This window comes from Bombus terrestris, chromosome 14 (assembly GCF_910591885.1).
Source record: "Bombus terrestris chromosome 14, iyBomTerr1.2, whole genome shotgun sequence".
Taxonomy (NCBI): Eukaryota; Metazoa; Arthropoda; class Insecta; order Hymenoptera; family Apidae; genus Bombus; species Bombus terrestris.
In genome coordinates this window covers 6,575,825-6,597,019 of record NC_063282.1, presented here as the reverse complement: position 1 = coordinate 6,597,019, position 21,195 = coordinate 6,575,825, and the positions used below count along the sequence as shown (strand labels likewise).

The following is a 21,195-nucleotide window of genomic DNA, read 5'->3' as shown; positions in this document are numbered from 1 at the left end:
ACAGCAATAACAACAACATTGTACAGCTTGATTTTTGTTATACACGAATTACAGACTTAAATCTCCCTTATTCCAAAATGGTTGTTGATGGGTAGATTACAATTTGCTAATTCAATTGATAATAATTATAATAATGATAATAATAATTATTATTTATCGTCTTATACAATATTTATAATTCATAGTTCAGTTAACATAGTTTCTGCCCCCTTATACAAGCAGGGCTGTTATGTTACATTTACTGTGACTCATTTCCCATACTTTTTCATTTATCCTATTAAAGTATACACTTAGCATATAAAAATTACAAGGACAATTTATATTGGTAATGGTAGTAGCTGTAGTTGTAGTAATAGTTATGATAGTGGTAGCAGTAATGGTAGTTGTAGTAATAGTAATAATTATAGTAGTAGCACTAGCAGCAGTAATGGTAGCAATAATAATATTATCGTTATAATTATTTATGCGATAACTATGATCTGTTATCGTCCCCATTTTCCATGATTTTTTTTTAGTACTTTTCACACGCGCGTATACTTGTATTATGAAATCTCAGATCCAATTCTTGGTTGCTTAAGATTCCAAGTGTACTGTGGGCACAGAAAGTTATCCACTGTCCCTGTCAAAATTTGTGCCTCGTTGTGATTCTTTTTAAATGTGTGCTGTTTTATAGTTTCTTGTCACATTCTGTTAGCAATGACATTAACTGGTAGTAGAATTCTTAGTCTGCAAACATTGGTACATATCATAATACTGAATTGTCATTATAATAAATATAACACGAAATTCATTTCTATTATACTAATTCCCCTCCTGTTTTGCATCTCCATATGAATTCTCTATTGTTAACATCACAGCTAAAAAGTTGCTTTATGTTAACAGGAAACACACTATTTTACATTCGATATAAGAAACGTGAAGTAGTACATGACATTTAAAATTTTTAAAAAGAAAAGAAGGGCAAATGATTTATGCATTAATCGCACAGTGCACTCATTCAGATATATGGTATTATTTGAATAGTCCGTCACTTTTCTCACACGCACACTTCATTTTCATATTTGCCACAGTTTTATACATATATGTATATATACACACGTATATACATGTGCGTTTATGTATATATACGTATATTTATATTTGAAATGATATTTAAATTTCTAGCAAACATTTTAAGTTTCATCATTTACAATATTGAAATAACATAATGTCTAATATTTGTTTTCTATTTATTTTTGAAAAAAATTAAAAATATCTTAAAGAAATAAATAATCATGTAAAGTGATTTGCAAATGTTAGAAACAATATTCCTTTATACTTTTCAAGTATAAAATTATTCTGAATATGGAATATATAACTTAAGTAAATAAAAATTCCATGATAAACGAATAAGTACAAATATCATAAAAAACTGATTTATAAGAACAATATAAAATTTAACTAATCATTTTAGCAACCATCTTCTGATAATAATTAAAAAATTTATTTCTTTGTGCACTGTGTACTATACTATACATACATATATATAAAACACATACAAATATATGTATGTATAGTTTTATACTACTTCACATTTAGAAATATTTCTGACGATTACCCGCTTACTAGCACAATTGAAAATTTTTATGCTGGCACAATTACCTGAGTGTCCAGGTAAAATAGTCAGATATAAATAAAAATCAATATAATTACATATCGATGATTTATGCACTTGTACAGAATCATCGCATACAAGACAAACATTTTTGAACGATCTACAAATCTCTTGGGTTTTGATTTATCTTGTAGTTGATGCTTCTGACAAAAATGTTACATAAACCAAATATTTTCTTTTCATTTAAAATGGGCCCAACCCATGCACTTGTTGCACACACAATTTTTTATTTTGATCGATTTCCTTTGCTTCTGAATAAATTTATTTGAAATATTTGTTGCATATTTACTACTGGGTTGGTAACTAAGTGATTATGGATTTTGTCATTAGGTGGTATTGACAAAATCCGCAATCACTTAATTGCCAACCCAATATTATTCTTTCCAGATTACTGCAGCAATCTAATCTAAAAATTCCATCATATAGATATATTCCAACAAAATTTACTATAATATTCATTCAGAAGTAAAGTAATTGGATATTTAATAGCGATTTAACATTTGTTATTATTAGGATTGTAGTATATTTACCTGCATTGGGCTTTGCAATGAAATGTTAAAAAAATTACAGGGATGTTAATAAATAATTCGTATATACACAGGGAAAGATATATACACATACACACTCACACACGTACGCACGCGCATACATATGTACAATACTAGCATTAACACACACAAACATATGTCATACAAAAATCCAGAATAACGTTAAACTTGTTCTTCCGGCAGTTCGGCCGAATTGAGCATACAAAAAGAGTGTATGAAACAAAAGATACATTGTGAAATAACACATAATACATACTGTTACATCACAATATTACATATGTTTTACGTGCATGTTTTTACCATGTATTAGCATGTATATTTCTTCTAAGAACTGAAAATGAATTATGCAGAAGAATAATATTTCATTTAATGTAATTTCATTTCCTCCATACTTTTTACAATCTTATGATATGTGTAAACTGATAATAAAGAAACTTAAATATTATAAGTGTCTTTCTTTAGATATTGATAATTTGCTATACAACACATAAAGCTGTTACATTTAAACAAAACTGTTTGCTCAGCATTGCTGAAGACAATATTTAATATTCATTGCTTTGCTTCTTCATCAGCATGTACACTCTAAAAGGGTATAATACATATCCTTTTATGGGCATAAATTTGTACCGAATTAAAGAAAATCGAAAGCAAAACAAATCGTAAGTTTAAGCAGTTGTTCATTATTTTTTGGTAAAAACATTACGTATATAGTAGATGCTATTAGTTTTGCTTATTCAAGCTCTATTCGATACCGAGCAGTCGGAGGCTGGATTCAGGCGAAATTTTTTCGTATCTATGTAAATATTTATAGTTAAATACATAGAAGGCGGCAAAGCTGCTACATATCGAGTCATGATTTACATATATGCGATTATGAATGTGGCTGCTTTTTGGAAGGTTTGCTTTTATTTCTTTTCCTTGGAATGTCCATTGACACTATTAACTAGCGTACATTAAAAATAAGTTCAGTCATTTACACATACTGCAGACACTTCCGAAAGGGAGAGACGGCCATTCTGTTTCACAAAGTGACTCAGTTTTGTATATCTATTCATTTGTACAAATTAGTTCTGTACAATCGTGTAGCATTACATTAGGATTAAAAAAGGGTATACATTGTAATACTATTGTAGAAATGTTTTACCTCAAATAAACTTTTCTACTAGTATTTTGGAGATTGTTCGGTGTAACTAAAATAACTAAACGCGCGTGCAGTTCTGAATTATTAATCGTTGCTTTTTTTTATATCCCGATAATCAGCTTTCTTTAATAACTAAATAATATAATTTGCATGTGCAAACGTTTTTACTACGATGACTTATCTTTCAACACAATATCAACAAGAAATTCGGACTTAACATCCCCGAAAGGAATTAACCGACGATTAAAAATCATAGGACCAGTTATTAAAACATTTATATAAAGAAACAGGAGCGTACCACCTTGTCTCAGTATTGAGGTAGCGTAACGTTGCTTTGGCTTAGCGAGTCTTTCTGATTATCTAGAAATATTTCAACTGATCGGTGGTACTTAGAAAAGAAAAAGTTTTCTACACGCCGAAGAATGAGACTGTACATTATGATCTTTACATGTAAGACATATTTTGATCTTCCTACTGCGTACATATATGTCAAGTGTCAACGTTACATTCTTGTACACACGTATACGACTGTGCAATCATCGTACTGCATTGTAATTTCTTTGGTAGAAACTATTTGGTACGTATGCGCCCATTCGGAAGGTCGTGCAGAGCAATGAAGTTACAACGAATGAACAGCTCGCAGGGGGTAGTTCACAGGGAAACAAACATCAACAACGATTCCTCAAGTATCAACAACATTAACAACATCCCATTATAACTTATCATCATTATTGTGATCGTCTCTATCATGACCAGTTTTATCATTACAGTCACTGTCGTAATCTCAGTCTTTCGCCACACCTTCAGCCTGATAACATTTTGTAATGAGTAATTATAATTATCATCGCAATCATTGTCTTCAGCAACATCGTCATTACTGTTAAATAATATTTATGGCCATTGTTAGTGTATTTTTTTTGCTGTTCTTGTTATGGCCATTTCTTCTTTATTTCATTTTTTCTTTCTTTTACTTCGTGACTTTTTATTATATTTATAATGCTCTTCATCTTCGTGAATTCTTTCTCACTATCGATCGAGTCTACTAATAATCATTCTTGGAACTTTGAAACAAGATGTTAAGAAATACTTGCAAATGAACTATCGACATGAAATTCTTTTCTTTGGATGAATAAAAAATGCTAGAGAGCCGAATGAGACATGATTTCCTTATGATTAAACAAAATAAAGACAGTATAACGATATACGTGACTGATCGATAGAGTTCAATTATCAATTAAAGTTACAAAGTTCCTTAATTTTATAACACCTACTAACTTTGCGTACATGTACTTATACATTGCGCGATTATTTTGGTATAAAATGTCCGTTCCTTAGTTCACGATAAATAAAAAGCAGTTCCTTTAAACACGTCCATGCAACCGGTTGTCTGATAATTTTCTAGTTACGATAGTTGCTTCGGTGTAATTCTTTAATATATTACGTGTTTATATGTGATCTACAAACATTTAAAATTTATCGAAATAACAGAGGAGGACAAGTATTCCAGCGCTCCTTCTGTATGAAGTAATATGTGTGTGTGTGTGTGTATATATATGTATATATATACATATATATACATATACACATATATATATATATATGTATATATTGTTTTATATATATATGGCTTATTAGGTCACCGTCTTATAGATGCAGAAATATAGAATGCAGTCTTTTCCTTATACATAAATAGTTTCCTCGAGAGCAATGGCACTAATATAATTTTGGGGATTTTTATTTTGTGCGGTATGTGGTATTATCAAAATAGACAGTTGTTTTATAACTATTTGTTACATAGTATAAGTACATAATATAGTATAAGAAATATGCAATTACGTCCTGAAAATGTTTACGAACTACCATGATATTCATTATTCCGAAAGCTACAAGTCTTGCTATTCTTAAGAAATCGAGGTGAAATTAGACAGAATTATTGTCGTAATTACCTATAACTGATTCTTTGGGCTTTCGAGGAAAAATATATTTCACGATTCCCTGACCGCTCACTACATTTCAGTATCTATATGAGAGTAATTGATTCAGAATTATTATTTTTTATGCGAAATCCGTAACAAGCGGTTTATGAAACATACGCGACATAAAAATTGATAAAACGTTTTAAATTTTCTTCTTGAACATACAATAAATCACCATTTTCTTTTAACAGATTATGTCCGATCGTGTTTTCATATCACCGCGTGTTACAGCTCTTAACAGTATGAAGATACCCTTAGAATGATACTTAAAGCTCTTACAACTTTTACAACACACTTGCATACAGAGAGTAGTAATAGCTGGGGTTTTGGACTAGACGTGATGTGGTTGAAGATGAGGCAGCCTGCTAGACGAGTTGGATCAGGATTTCATACTATTCGCTTCATCGAGTCGCCTTTCTGTTCCTACTGTTAATAAATTTGCAAACTCCATCTCTAACAACTGCCGAGCCTGTTGGAGTACAGAAAAATGGTAAAAATAGTAAAGATAGTAAAGATTGTATATAATTTTTAATCTCTGATAACTGTATAGCAATACATTAAACTAAAACCTACTTGTGTGTTTTGCGTTGGAATTTGCAAAGCTAGAGCAAAACTATTCGCGTCGAAACTTTCATCGAGGGCTATAAGAGCTCCATGTACCCCAGATTCTAAGAGGTTGTTACCATATTCCTAAAAATACGAAATTGTGTTTTATCATCATTACAGTATGAATGATTTATAAATTGAAAAGTAGTAAAATGGAGTTACTTTCAGGCCGATAGATTGCACCCATCTTATAACACGATCATTACTCCATACAAGAACATCGACGTTCGCACCTTCCGCCATTCGTCTCCTTTCTTCTAATTGTTGCCTATCATAATTTAATCGTTTTAAACACGAAATGCCATATTGCAAGCTTGTTCTGTAAAAAGAAATAAAATTCGGATCAAATCAACGGATCTAAAAATCACTATTAAACATGAATTTTTGTTTTTAATGATTTATCACCTGTGAAAACTATCAACCATTCTAAGTTGACCACGAAGGTCCTTTTTGGTAAGGTGATCCAACATTCTAGCATCAACAAGGCACTCCATGAAAGTGGATCGATACTGTGGCAAACCAAGACTTGGAAGCCAAACATTACCAATCCATTCGTGATTCATATCTCCAAATGCTAAGGTTGTGCGAGAAGTTTTTGGTGCTGATGGACTTGTAAGTGACACCATTTCTTGAATAGCTAACCGTAGTTTCAATCGATGTAGAGGATTACTAAGAATAAAAATTATTACATTAAATGTTAGTGGTTTTATATTGTATGGAACTCCATCATGCTTGTCATCCAAAATGTGCAGAATGTGTTAAATAACTTAATTTTATACCTTATGCCAATTTCACGCTGAATTTCGGTATCACTAAGAGCACTCATTATGGCACCACTTTTGACATTTGCCCGGCAAGCTGCAACATACCACGTTGGCATGCCCACCCAAAGCTCAAGCCAAGCCACTACAGTTGGTCCATTCCATAGAGCAAAAGGTGTTCCAGCTTTCATTGCCTCCGCCAGAAGTTCGTGTCGTGAGGAATCTAACATACTTCCAAACATACTTGGACTGAAAGAAAATTAGTGCTATAACAATTATATTCATTAATTATTTAAATTATGAATATATTTTTAGTTACATATATGTACCTTTTCTTTTTTCTACGATCAAAATCGCTTTTACTACCCATAGTGCCAGCAACAGAAACATTATCTCCATAATCAGGATCTGCAGGTGTATTTGCTCCTCCCATACCTGGTATATCTCCAGGCATTGGTGTATCTTTCCCCTTGATCTGTAACCAAAGTTCCCTCTCTGACTTTTCTCATTTTTCTTATTTAGTTATTTGGTTATTATCTTACATAATTAAAATCTGCATTACCTTTTCTTTCTTGCTGAAAAATCTACCAAGACTGCTCTTAATGCCTTTCTTCTTTTGAGCTGCAGCTACTGCTGCTGCGGTTGCTGGACTCATGGTAGATTGCATGTGCAAATGCGAACTAGACAATTGTCCAATTGGCAATCCAACACCAGACAAGTTGTTCTTATGCAAACTGTCCTGGCTGCTATGACGTGAGGACAATGGGGAAGGGGGAGTCCCAGAATTGAGTGCGCCGTTGTTATGTTGCCCATGCCTGCTGCATGGAGCGCTAATCTAGTTTCTATTTCTACTCTAAATAATGCATTCTAGCCCACAAACTATCTGACTTATATCTTTTTTTCTATGCTGTATGTACCTTCTATATCATTTTTGTGATCTAAATTGATTCAAATTATATTTCAGATCTTTTTCAAGATACATCATCACACTAGACAAACAACCAAATTAATAACAGGATTCTCTAAACCATCTAATGTTCTGTACTCTTCAATATTTAAAGCATAAAGAGATCAATGTTTTAAGTTACGTGAGATAAGATATGATCAGGGAACTTACTGAGCCAAGTGAATTGCATTACTTAAAAGACTTTTAGCAGTGATATATGATTGTGCTTATACATGATAGTACATGGGCATAAGCACAAATACTATTTAGCTTCGAATAATATATGTGATATGATTTTTTATTCCAAATTGCGTATTTTCAATGTAAATGATATTCCTAATTGAGTCATATTAAAGCATTCAAGTTTTAATTTTGTACTATTCAAGATATCTACAACTGACAATTGCTACAAACAAATAACTAGTAAACTAAAGAAGAAATGAAGCAATATCAATATCAGTTTTGGAAATTCGTGAAAAAATATCATTATATCACAATCCAATATCTTATACATATAAAAACAATATAGTATCATATGAAAGAATAAAAAATATTTCTTTCCAAGAACGTCCAAAATGATAAATTATGTTTGACAAAATAGTGAAGAAATAGTTGTAATACCTACTCAGTATTACAGGGAAGGCATAGAAACCTGAAAATATAGCTGATCACTGCTTATGAGATGGGGTTGTCATAATAAGTACCGTTTAAAGACAAAGATATAGAAAAACCGCCTTATCTATGAATTCTATTGAAACAATTATAATCATTTATTGAGATAATAAAACTGTTAATTGCATTTATTGGATCCATCTATATCTTTGCACCTATTTCTTAGAAAACAACCTCATTCGCGCAGGAGATTCAGACGCGACGTTAACTCGATGCAATTCTCTTGGCTGCCTAAATTCCCTCGTTTGTTTGAGACAGCGATGTCTGTCGTGAACTGGGCAGGCTTGAATGTATGATGCATGGAAGAAGCTAATATCAGTTTCTTCCAGGGACTCATTTCTATCAGATCTATCAGTCGGTTCGTCCGTACCACTGTGCTCGAAAATTGGGGCTGTAGGCATAAATATGTGACATCTTGCATACTATTCATTGATCATACGTTTCTTGTAATAAGAAATTATAGTTAAAAGATAGAAATATTCATAATGAATTTTGCAATACAAAAGTATCTATAATTATCAGTCCCTACAACAATTTTTTTGTAAAAACCTAAGATCATCTTAGTAAATCCCTTTTTCCAAAAAAAGGTATAAAAAGGATCTGTTACCATCGATGTCACTTAGGTCGACCTCTAAGTTGTTCATTTCATGCCCACATGGGCCACTCAAATATGTCGTGCACAGCGGCATATGTTGCGGATTACATGCAGTACTACAATCTTTAATTAACCTGTGAGCAGGAAAACCACTGCTGGGAAATCCGGCTTGTCCAGTGCGTCTGGCAGCATAAACAACGCACAATGCTAACTACTTACAAAATAATTACTGAATTTTTGGCAATCCACCTCTATGTATGCAAGGACTTTGACAATTTATGTATTATTATTTAAGCATTAATCAGTTGAATGAAATAGCATATTTACGGTATTCAGTACACATAAAAGACATCTTGTTTCTCAACAAAAAACTTAGAGTCCTCATTATCAGAGATGTGGTTGCAAAAATTTTGTTTATAATACATTATCATCGCTTTCTCAGATAGTGCTCGTGTAGTTCAAGCATTGGATCCACGAAGAAATTCGATGTTTGTTGATATTGACAAATTGAAAATTAAACACATACCTTCTAAGTTCCTCTTGACTGTGAGCAAGTGCCTGGGCTACTCGTTCTAGCCTGATCGATCGAGCAGTTAACGGTGAAGCTGCATCGCTACCACCACTTCCTGCACCACCAGTGCTATCTCTTTCGCTCACTGAATGCAATTCTTCGCCTGATAACTGCAACTATAATATGATATAAAAAATTACACATATGTCAATGCCACTGCCTTACACATGTCGGATTGTGATCACAGTTATTTACCTGGCTCGCAGGAAGGGATTCCGAAAGTTGACCTGGACTAGCTAAAGAGGCAGCATATTGATGGAGATGCGCTGGAGACATTGATGCTGGTGCCTTCAAAATGATAAAAATATTGAAAATATATTTTTAAACGATTAAGGATTATAAAGTAAACGGTACTTACTGTATGATATTTATGTAAATAATCTCTGTTTGGACTATGATGCGATTTTGGAGTGGATCGTCCACTTAATGGTGGAGATGCTCGTTCGAGACTTCGCCCTCTGGCTAACAAATTCATATGTTCAAGACTACCAACCCGGGACTCCAACTCCTCGGCACGCGCCTCGGTACTTTGCTTTTCTTCCTTCATCAAAAGTGCACTTTGACATATTGATATATCAAATATGGTATAACAAATAACGTTTGATTACCTGGATTAATCTAATTTCATTATTAATTGCATCTAATTGTTCTTGTAACATTAATGCTAATGTTTGAGCATCCGTATGTCCTGTAGGACTAATTACATCAGCTGCACAACTGAATAAACTTTCGTTATCTCCGTCACCTTCTGCATCACTAGAAACATCAAATGCTTGTTGTACATTCGCAAGGACATGAGCCTGCTGTAACTTTTCCCATTCTTGCTCTGCTAAAGTGCGCGCTACATAATTCTAAAAAATTCAGAGCGTGTTATTCAGAGTTTTCTATTATATATTTAATTTTTTATATACTAAAGTCTAATCTTTTATGTACTACCTTTGCTGGATCATCTTCGATTGCAGGTCGTTTACCCGTTCTTCTTGGTAAAGAATGGGTATCAAAACTACTATGACTTGCACTCCTAGAAAAGGAACCTGGATCCACTGCATTAGGGGACAAACTTCGAGTTAGAGCATCAGTTTGTTGAATATTGAACGCAATTTCTTGCTGAAGCATCTGCCTTTTCACGTTATCGATTTCAAGGCGAGCTTTCCCTAATTCCTTAACTATTTCGGCCTTCTCATTTTGAAGATCTTCCGCAATCTTCCTAGTCTTTTCCAGTTCTTGCGTGAGTGCGTTTTTCTCTTCTAATGCGTGCATCCTTTCTTTTAAATGTACTTGCAATCTTTCATTAGATTCTGAAGAAATAAATCAAAGCTAATAAGTATAAGAACGTATTTGTTACCAACAATGTAATTACTTTACACAATATACATATAAATTACCTGACAAAAGTTTATCAACAGTTGTACTAAGCCGCGTATTATGCTCCTCATTCATCTTAAGTCGTTGATTGACACGCATCACTTCTGCATTCTTTTCTTCAAGTTGCGTTTCCAACCGCTGTATTCTATCCTCTGCGCTGCCGTGTCTTTCTTGAGCCTGCTTATTAAATATTTCACACAATTAAAATCAATGCCTGCAGATATTAAATTTAATTAGAGATGAATTCATGAAAATATATCTATATATATTAGATTGTTCTTTATTCTAAATATAATCTTTCAGTAGAGCTAACATGTAAAGCTAATGAATTGAATTGAAGAATAAATACGTGCCTAATACAAACATGTCTACAGAAATGTGATAATAGCACTAAACTACAAGTTATTAACAAGCTCTGAAAATAATCACATTGATTGCTATGTTCAGTATATTTAGTGTGTAGAAAGCAAGTAAATTATTTTATATCAACCTTCACCTTTGTAAGTGACGCGATTTTCATATTATATTCATTAACTTCATAATCTTAGAAGAAAATTAAACAAATCTGAAGTGTGTTTATTGATTGTGTGATATGTGAGTAGCCATGGCCAATGATGAAGAATGTAACAGGGAAAACATTGCAAAAAATTTAATATGTAAACTGAAGTAGAATGAAGACTGTTTTCAAGAAAAGACATTAAAGGGGCAAGCATTCTCGACATAGGTACATCTGGAGGCAGGGAGTATCGATAGAAGTGCAGAGGAATAAGAAAAGAAGAAATTGATGATACGACGACTTAATTCCTCTGCGTACCTGGTTGGGCCTCCTCACCTGCGTCAGAGCCTCCATCCTCTGCTTTAATTGCTCTTCCATTTCTGGTAACTTAGCGTATTGGGCTAATTTTTGTTCTGCGAGTTCTAGTTTCTCCTGTATCGCCGCTATTTTTTCTTCTTGGAGCTAAACATGAATTACATAGAGGTCATTAAATTGACATAAACTGTAAATTTAATATAGAAAAGCGATTACCTTTAATTGAGCTTTCTTATGCTGCAGCTCTTGCTCCAGCTTCTCATTGAGATCATGTAAACTAGTGGACTCTCGTTGAGCATTAAGATAACGTTTTTCAAGAGTCGCTATCCTCTCTTCTTGGTCCTCTTTTTGGGCAACATTTTCACGTAAATCTCTCTGCAGTTTGACATTCGTTTCTTGGGTTTTCAGAAGATCTTTCTGAGTCTTGGACAAAGTTTCTTCCAACTCTGCTACACGGCCACTTAATTCGGCTACCCGCCGCTGCCATGTGCTCAACTCTGAGCTCTAGAATAATTGTTATAATACAATGTTAATAAAAGTCAGTGTGTATCTAATATGCTACTTGTATGTGTACAGAAAGAGTATTAAAAATTGTGTTTCTCATATGCATTATGTAAATATGTACATCTACACAAATATGTTTTAACAAGGCATTATCTCTCTTGTTCTGCTCTTATCTCTGAGATACTATACTAGATCTAATTGAAATATATACTATAATTGAAGTTGTAAATGTGTTTTTATATTGCATGGGATGTTTTGTGTCAGTATATATATACGTCACATTAATGATTAAGCCGTTTATAAAGTTTGCTTGGGAAAAAATTCATTCTTATTCATTAGATCATGCGAATATGGAACACACATTATTAATATATATATATATATATATTCATTCTACAACATGCCATAGGCGCCAATGATAATATGGCACATTTAATGGAAGGTAAATTCAAGTTGTGCAACATAGTGTTATAAAATCGATCTAATTCTTTCTGTTAATATTTCTTCAAAAATCTCATTACAATATGAAAACAAAACACAATATTTCAGTAATTGCTTCACAACTATCATACTCTATAACATTTAATGAATATAATTTAAAGTTGATCTAGAAGATCTCTTAGTGTCGTGTATAAATGAAAGCGCTTAATGATATTATCAAAGATAACAATTTGTTATTGTGTTTGAACATCATGCAGTTTAACGGAGACACTCTAAGTCTCTGTGTTTTTAATTCAAGAATGGCAATAAAAAATGTTTTTCTGAACTTGTGTAAATTTGCAAATCGCTTGAGGTGCATGCAGAAGAAAAAAAGGGGAGAACGAAGAAGAGTATATTCGTTCTGCATCTCAAAAATATCAGCAGTCAGGGATGCGTTTTATCGCGCGAAACGTTCCACGATCCATCTACCTGACTGTTCCTAAATCAATGAGAGAATCATACATACGCTAAGTAGTTCGTCGTGATACTTTTTCATACCTGCTTGTCAAGAGTAGCTTGCAAATCTATTACGCGCGCCGCAGAATCCTGGTCCACAGGATCGAGACTGCCATTGCTCAGTCTACTTTCGATCTCTGTTGACTTCTCCGTACCTAGTTTTTGTACTGACTGCTGCAGTTGTTGTTGTTGCGGTTGTTGTTGCTGTTCCTGCTGGCCTCCTGCCTGCTCAGTCTCATTCTGCCCGATCATAACACTACATTCAGAATGCCTCGCTCGCATTGCCTGTCCTGCATCGCCGCGCAATTCCCAACAACTACATATCTATGCAGCTATGCGACTAAACCACTACCGTGCACGCTATTGCGAATGCATTCTTATTATGGATGCAACGATCGAGATGAATGACAAACAGATGGTCAGTCTATCGGTACAGATTTGAACTCTGTTCAAAAATGACGTTACATGATTTCCTCTGATCGACGCATAGAGTGCCATGATTTGAAACGAATTGAAAATTCTGATAGAAAAGGGAAATTGAATGAAACGTGGAATAATATGATTGACAGTAACTATTGTAATTCTCATTGTGACATATGAAAATCATTAATGATCAAATGCTTCTAAGATGACACAGAATATACTCTTTAATCGTTAAACACGAGCCAAGGGCTGAAATCTGTGACCAATAACTTCGAAATCAATCAATATCTAACGCCGAGATTAGAAGCGTATCACAGATAGAGAGAAAGAGAACAAGAGGATCCGATGACGCAGAAAACGAACTTTATCACTCTATATAAAACGGTGTGGCTAGGTGAAATACTGAATTATATCAAAACCATGAACATGCAAAGTGAAAAGATCGCATAAATACAAATCACGACGCATAAACATGTTGAACACCTTTTTTATGTATTCATGATAAATATGACTGTGAAGTATGAAGGATCAGTGTTATGTGAAATATTTGTGGAGTGCATTATGCATGGGTGTGCAATAACGTAAAGATATTTCTCAGCTACCTTGTTCTGTTGCTGCCCATCTTCCGCCTGCCCGTTCTCTTTGGGTCTATCTTCTATATTTTTAGGCGCATGTCCACTTAATTTATATTGCTGGAGCTGCGAATTTTTATTCAAATTACAAATATTATATTTGTTACACGATTATTAAATACTTTAGTAATTAAGTATTAAAGAATATACAAAATTAGCTGAAACGGTACCTCTTCTTTGGTAATAGCTAGCTCTTCTTCCAGGCTTGTATTCCTTTCTAATGCAACTCGTAATCGTTCACGCACCTGAAAATTAGTTGCTATTAAAATATCGATTCCTTGTAATCGGTATTATAATTATTATATTTTTCATTAATGCATTTCCAACTACATTATATTAATATTATATTCTCTTCAACTGGTGAATCGCTGCATTTGGAATTTTATAGAAATTTTACAATTCATCATTCTTGTATCTAGTTCACAAAAAATGCAACGAGCACCAGTTTCAGGGCTGAACGGGAATCGTGATTCTCCGTATCTCCCCTCAAGGTTGCCAATGTGTCAATGTCGTCAAACAATGGATCAGAAAGTTCTTACTTTCTCGTCTAAAGCCTTGTGGTGCTCGAACAGACTTTTTAGAGCTTTGAGCACTTCAACTTCGGACGATACTCCAGATTGCGCGGCGGCTTGCCTCTTCACTACAGTCATCCTAAGCGATCGTTCATGTCGGGAAACCAGGCATTCCAGATGCTCGAGCAGAAGCTGCGGAAGGCAATAGAATCGTCTTGGTGAGCAATGTCGTAGAGACAAGTACCGGCTTCAATCTATAAGATGCATTAGTGGCCTGTTCTACGTACACGAGTATTATTCCTTTCTGCTTTTAGTTCCGATATCTCTTCTTCTCTTTCTAGGATACTTTCGCGCGCTGCTGCGAGCTCCTTCGTCAACTGAGAGAAATCCTGTAATTAAAAAATGCATTTTATTTATATAACAAGCTGCAGACACTAGTGAAACGATGCTAAATAATAAAGTATAATAGTAGTTTTCGTTTTTTTGTAATAAATGGTTTAAGAAATCAATAATAGTTAATAAGAATAAAATTAAAACATCGGTAAATAAATGTAAATCCATCGTAGAGAACATATGTATAGAATTATAATTGTAAATAAATTGGTTTAGTATTCGCCGGAGTTCATTTCGAATAATACTATTTTAGAAATGATATTGCATCCCCCTAATATCTTTTTACCACGGCGCTTTGTATAGAGATTAAAAAAGAATAATGGACACTGTATCCTTGAACCATAGTCCACTGTCTTTTATCATTTTTACACGATATAGTATACCAGATACTTCTATATACATATAATAATAATAGAAGTGCATTAAATACCCTTCACCGATCAAAATCAGTTTTAACCGTAACGTCATACAGTATGATAAAAAGAAATTTTCAAGATTATTTTTAATAATTCAATAAGATGAAAACAAGGAGAATTGAACATTTGATTACTTGTAACAAGACAATATGAATCGAAGAGAAGTGTAGTGTAATGTAAGAAGATTCTAGATCGTTTTAAGTTTTTCAAAAATGATGATCAAAGTGGTCCGGAGTCAGTCTCAGCGGGATGCTTGATAGGGAAACCGCACTTTCACCTTTTTCATTCAAGCGCGTTTTATTCACGCCTTCGAACGTGTTACTTCCGCTCGACACTCCAGCACAATGTTAAATCTTTATTTATAAATGCTACCTCGATCGATATGGCCTTCCCCGTTGAAACAACATCGACAGCTGCTTTGCACTTTAAAGGAGCAAACAGCCTCATCTAAATTTATGTCGCTCCTGTCCCTCATTGTGCGAAACTTGGGAAAACTTGACACTTATAATCATTATTTTTGGTATCAAAACAACAATCTCAAAAAGAAAGAGAAAATTCTAAAACTGAGTATAAACCCTGTGGTGCACTTCTTGTATCGCAATTAACATAGTATATTATAAATTTATGACATACATTGTGACAAAAAAGAGATAATTTAACAAAACGAAGTTAATTTTTCTAAATTTCTTTCTTGCTTGAGAAGCAAGCAAGAACAATTTGAAATTTCAGACATCTCTAATCTTAAAACCTTTTCAAGTCTCCCGAAAAAAGAATACCCTGAAGAATTTATATATCTTCTTTTGAATGTTCAAATTTCCGTTACAAAACCCTGCAGTAAGTAACTTCTTTCAAGTTTATCGGAATAATGAAAATTTGGAATCTTAGAATCCAAAATAAGCTATCTCCTTATCTAACATAATTTCAATTCTCTACATAGTTCAACTAAAGAACAAAAAAAGAAAAAAGAAATAAAGAAAAAAATAGATATCCAAGTAGTCTCTATGATACAAAGGAGAGAAGATATGAAGATATAAAGATATAAAGATATAAAAGAAGGAAGATATTTAAAACACGGCTGTAACTCGAATATCGTATCCATGAGAGTAAAAATTGAGCTACTAACACAGATTACATAAAAGCTGTTCGATAACGAGCAACAGTTTCACGTTAAAACGGAGCAGAATGGACAAGGCTGGCCGTTCAAGTGGTTAGATATTGTCTTTGAATGAAGAGATATCGATGGATTCGTAAAGAACTCATTAGCCAGACGATGGCTGATTAATTACAGCCGACTAGAGAATCCTATTAACACATCGAATGTGTGCCGAACGAAATCACCGGGAAATACAACAGGGTGAAAAGCGGCTACACAGAGAAGAAGGGATCTAATTTGCATACTGAAGTTCAGAACCTGAATTATTCCTCTGGGATCTTGAAATCACGCTTGTCTGCAATTAAACGAAAATACTATGCATTATACACACACAATATTTGCTATAGTTCTGAAATCAAATATTGAATTATAATAGATTTAGAAGCTTTTGTATAATTACGGTAATCACTTAAGACTTCTATATCTATAAGTGCTCATCCTTTTGACTACAGATACATTTTAAAAGTTCGATACGGTGATATCAAATATGAGAGTAAATTAATGATCTGTTGGTGTTTACAGGTAGAGACATTTAAGACTGAGACAATTAATCATTACGAATGGTAATGAGAAACTAATACTCAAGGATTGAGGAAGGATGATCTAATTACAGGTATATTCTCATGAATAAATAGCAACGATAAAAGACAGGTTAATGCTTAGTATTGTTCGATTTAAGCTAAATTAATGACGCTCTCTGTCCATTTATCCTAAACATTCGATACTCGGTATCTTCCCATTCCAACGACCCTTATTTAAATTATTCAATAACAATTTCAACGAATCAATATGTCTTTTAAATTAAATTATATTACATCGAGTTAAAATCAATAACCAAAATCCATAAATTAACATGTTCCACAGATTTAAACAACGTAAGCAAATATTGTACGAGAACAAATACTGAATCTTTACTTTAATGAATACTCATCAATTACTTCGAATTGACATAACAAGCAGCGAAACTTCTGACCTTTTAGGTGTATACCCGATACCTGTATTTAAACGTAATTGATCGATACATTTGCCAGCAAGGCCGTATCGATTCATTAACAGCTCCGTTCCATAGACAGAAGGAAAAAGAAGTCGGAACTTTTTTTCTACAATTTCATCGTGCAACAAGTAGCTGAAAGAAAGGAATTTTCAATGCATAACTTGTGCCAGCAATTAAAACGAATTTTTCTTCGTTTTTCGCATTAGAAACGCCTATAGCTTTTCATACATTCAAATACAAGTCTCATCCGGAAGAATAATTAACGATATGGTATCGTTATCTATGTTTCTCACAATTTCTCCGGTATTTATAGCGGAACAATTTTTAATTTAAATGATAATTAAGACTGGCATATGAAAGTATACATTTCTTCGCACCTCAGATACATCAGATCTTCAGATTGACCGTTTCTGTTTAATATTGTTTCTTAAAATTGTTAACAACTCATTCGCAACTTCTTTTATTACAACAGACATTCCAGCAAACATCAACATCATTTTAGGTGTTATCATCAGACACTGTTCGAACCCATAGCTCTTCAAGTTTAACATAACTTGGTTTATATGAATGTAAACTTCAATTTAAATGGTTTAACGAATTTAAACAGAACTTGAGATTAAGGAATCTTCCACTCTGAGTATCTATCATCGCCTCTCAATTTATAGACCCACCTTGACCTATCTCAACATTCTACACTCTCATACTGATACAAGGCGTGTTTTACTATCAAGAATTACTTAAAAATTACCTAGTTTCAACTGTTGTTCAATATATATATTTCATATAATAAAAGAGAAATCGCGTTTCTTATCTGTTCTCTTGGTAAACATGTAAATTATAATATATGAATCAGTGCTCCAGAGAGGTTCATGCACTTCTAACAAACTGCAGCTGCATAACTCTTGGAGTCCGTTGAGCCGTAGGCGTAAACTGTATGTCCGCACGCGAATTTAAATCTCATCTTACGTACGCATCGCGTTACGCGATCGATATCGCTTGAAAATTATCGCTGTTCCGATAATGTGTTCCCGGCGACATCGTGGCGCAACCATGGAATCGATAGATACACCGACCGGCGAAATTCTATTCGCCACGATTCCTCTTTTTTCCCAGTCCCTTTTTTTCGTCTTTTGCATCTTTCACGAGGCAATTTGCGTGAGATCGTGTTCAACTGGCTAAATCTTTCCCCGGAAACGATTCGTTGAACCTGCGATAAAGAGAATATAGATTTGATTTTAATTCTGAAACTCAATGTTGATTCAGAGACCTCGCTCGTTTAAGTACTAAGATATAAGAAATATAAGAAACCAGTTATAATTACACTCGAGCAATACATCTTGAATGTAATTTTCAATTGAATTTTATTTTAAATGTAATTTGATAAACTTAGGAATTCTTGTGTGATGTATAAATTCTGCATAATATTTTAATGTTTGAATTACTGAAAATTGTACATCCAAGATATAAGAATCTGCTTTTTCAGTAGTCATAGAATACGTCAGGCACGATTGCAGTAGAAACTTCAGTGATTAATTTTTCTGAGTACTGAAACGAAGAAGAATATTAGTTTTAAATGTATGAGTCCCGTGGATGCTATAATCGTACAACTTTTCCTAGGAGTTTAATTTCTATTAATTAATTCCTTTATCTCCCAAGAATTCAAAAGTTCTGAATGTTCTTGCACCTGTTAACAGGTCGCTTGAGAAACCTACGGGCAACGATGGAACATTTCCCTTGGTGAAGAAATAACACTTGAAACCCGCTGTAAGACACTTTCTACTGTCAATTGTAAATAGCACAAGTTCCGCCTCTGCAAATTACAGAAGCGAATTAAATTAATGCGCAACAGCATTCGAGTGTACGATTTATTTCTATAAAACTGCGTGCACGTTCTTCCTTTGAAATTGTTCCCTATAATTATACCTAGAAACATCACTCTCTGTATTTAATATTTTATTGATCGTCAAAATTATAAATTTATGATACTATTATGTGTCATTAATAATTAACTAACACAAATTGGTATTTATAATATTTGGCCTTACATTATGGAATTCTGCGAGACTGAAAAGTAAATACCACATTCCTAAATTAATGATTTTCTAATTATTAGTTACACACGATAAAAATGTTTAGTAAGTATAAGAAAATGAATAGCCAACTATAATTTGCAATTACAGCTTGTCAGAAAGAAAGAAGCACAAAATCGGTACAGCCAGAATTCTCAACAATTTTAGTACGACGTCTGGTTGACGCAGGAACTTTTACTGGCTAACAATTATTCTGATTATCCAGTTAACTATGTTCTCTAAAGATTCACGAAGAAACGTAACGGGACGGTTCCGCTTAATTTCTTGCCATTCAACCATAGAAAATAATTAGACCCATCCGTAGCAAGTAATAATTAAGCATTTATTCGGCTAAATGATCTACTTTCGCCTAAACTATAATTACCCGAATTTGTTCGTTCATTTCTTCGGGTATTTAGATGTGCGATCATCGGTTTATTTATATCCACTGCACGTTCCATTTTCCAACATTCTCCTAACGGTTGTTCGAGAAATGACAGGCCTGCTGGGAAATCGCGAGTTCGTCGCTAGGAATCGCGCAGACTCTCGTCCCGCTTGATTATTATTATCAGTTCGAGACTGTTAGGCGATATAGGTCGATTCAAAAACGATGACAGAAATTTCTGCAATTCTGCCGTTCAAATAATTCTGAAACATTGAAATATATTTGTAAATTCTAGGAAATTTTATAAACTCGACAAAGAAACAATTATGCGGATCGATATACGAATTTAGACATTTAAGAAATTTGGTGAATAGATAAGATATAGAAGAATATACTCCCTTCTTCGTGATCTAAATGTGAATTAATTAAAAAATCATGAGAGAAAATGTCACGTTTAAAAAGTAGACGACGTCTAGATAATGTCAGAAGTCCTCTTCTTGATCCAAAATTAAAATTTGACTCATTTCTTCGAGATCAAATGCTAATGAGATACTTCTTAGGCCTTTTATGCGCTCAATGTTCATATTTTATATCGTATTTATGCTGAAAGATTCACGAGAAATTCTCGAACAGAGGGTACAGATTGCACTCGTAAATCTCACGACACCATGTTCCCATCAAGCTGAGGAGCCTTTTAATTCAAAAAACCACCAACTCTCCACCAACAACTTGCCGATTATTTTTAGCCGGGGAACGTTGCACTGTAAAGCGCAATATTCACACAAAGAAACTTTGTCTTCATTATCAAAGAACATTCAAATTTTTCAACATGAATAAAAAAGTGATATTATATATCCTTATTCTAAGCCAAGAACAACAGTTTTCTAATAAAAAATTTAATAAAAATTCCAATAGACTCACTGACAATTTTTTATCACTGAAGCGATGAACTCTTCCGATTTTCATTAACTATACTGAACACAACTATCGAGTTCTAAGCAAGGAAAAACGACGTCGTGAACTAAGGAACGGGGACAAGCTAAACGTGCCAGATACAGACGAAAGCCAAACTCGATTATTGCTCGAGTTGCAATGGGAACCTATAAATAGTGGGATCCAAGACAACGTCGGG

The 21,195-nt window shown here is 33.7% G+C and overlaps 1 protein-coding gene across 16 annotated transcripts in view; it reads right to left on the bottom strand.

The window, feature by feature from the left end:
* Window positions 1-125: 125 nt before the first annotated feature.
* Window positions 126-21,195, bottom strand: part of LOC100652138 (liprin-alpha-1) — a 42,257-nt gene continuing 21,187 nt past the window's right edge. For 5 of the 16 annotated variants that reach the window (XM_048411988.1, XM_048411987.1, XM_048411989.1 and 2 more), the window contains 21 exons: window positions 14,941-15,042; window positions 14,681-14,845; window positions 14,312-14,386; window positions 14,112-14,207; window positions 13,129-13,326; window positions 11,863-12,150; window positions 11,650-11,793; window positions 10,856-11,015; window positions 10,407-10,768; window positions 10,079-10,321; window positions 9,829-10,011; window positions 9,666-9,758; window positions 9,426-9,586; window positions 9,034-9,081; window positions 7,249-7,504; window positions 7,016-7,161; window positions 6,705-6,935; window positions 6,331-6,594; window positions 6,088-6,244; window positions 5,893-6,009; window positions 126-5,788 (listed from right to left, as the gene is read on the bottom strand). In XM_048411988.1, coding sequence (XP_048267945.1) covers window positions 5,699-5,788; window positions 5,893-6,009; window positions 6,088-6,244; window positions 6,331-6,594; window positions 6,705-6,935; window positions 7,016-7,161; window positions 7,249-7,504; window positions 9,034-9,081; window positions 9,426-9,586; window positions 9,666-9,758; window positions 9,829-10,011; window positions 10,079-10,321; window positions 10,407-10,768; window positions 10,856-11,015; window positions 11,650-11,793; window positions 11,863-12,150; window positions 13,129-13,326; window positions 14,112-14,207; window positions 14,312-14,386; window positions 14,681-14,845; window positions 14,941-15,042 — 3,579 coding nt within the window. In that variant the 3' untranslated portion in view covers window positions 126-5,698. Of the gene's footprint in view, window positions 5,789-5,892; window positions 6,010-6,087; window positions 6,245-6,330; window positions 6,595-6,704; window positions 6,936-7,015; window positions 7,162-7,248; window positions 7,505-9,033; window positions 9,082-9,425; window positions 9,587-9,665; window positions 9,759-9,828; window positions 10,012-10,078; window positions 10,322-10,406; window positions 10,769-10,855; window positions 11,016-11,649; window positions 11,794-11,862; window positions 12,151-13,128; window positions 13,343-14,111; window positions 14,208-14,311; window positions 14,387-14,680; window positions 14,846-14,940; window positions 15,043-20,063; window positions 20,097-21,195 lie in introns of those variants that run through there. The other 11 variants (XM_048411995.1, XM_048411991.1, XM_048411990.1 and 8 more) reach the window with 11 other exon arrangements.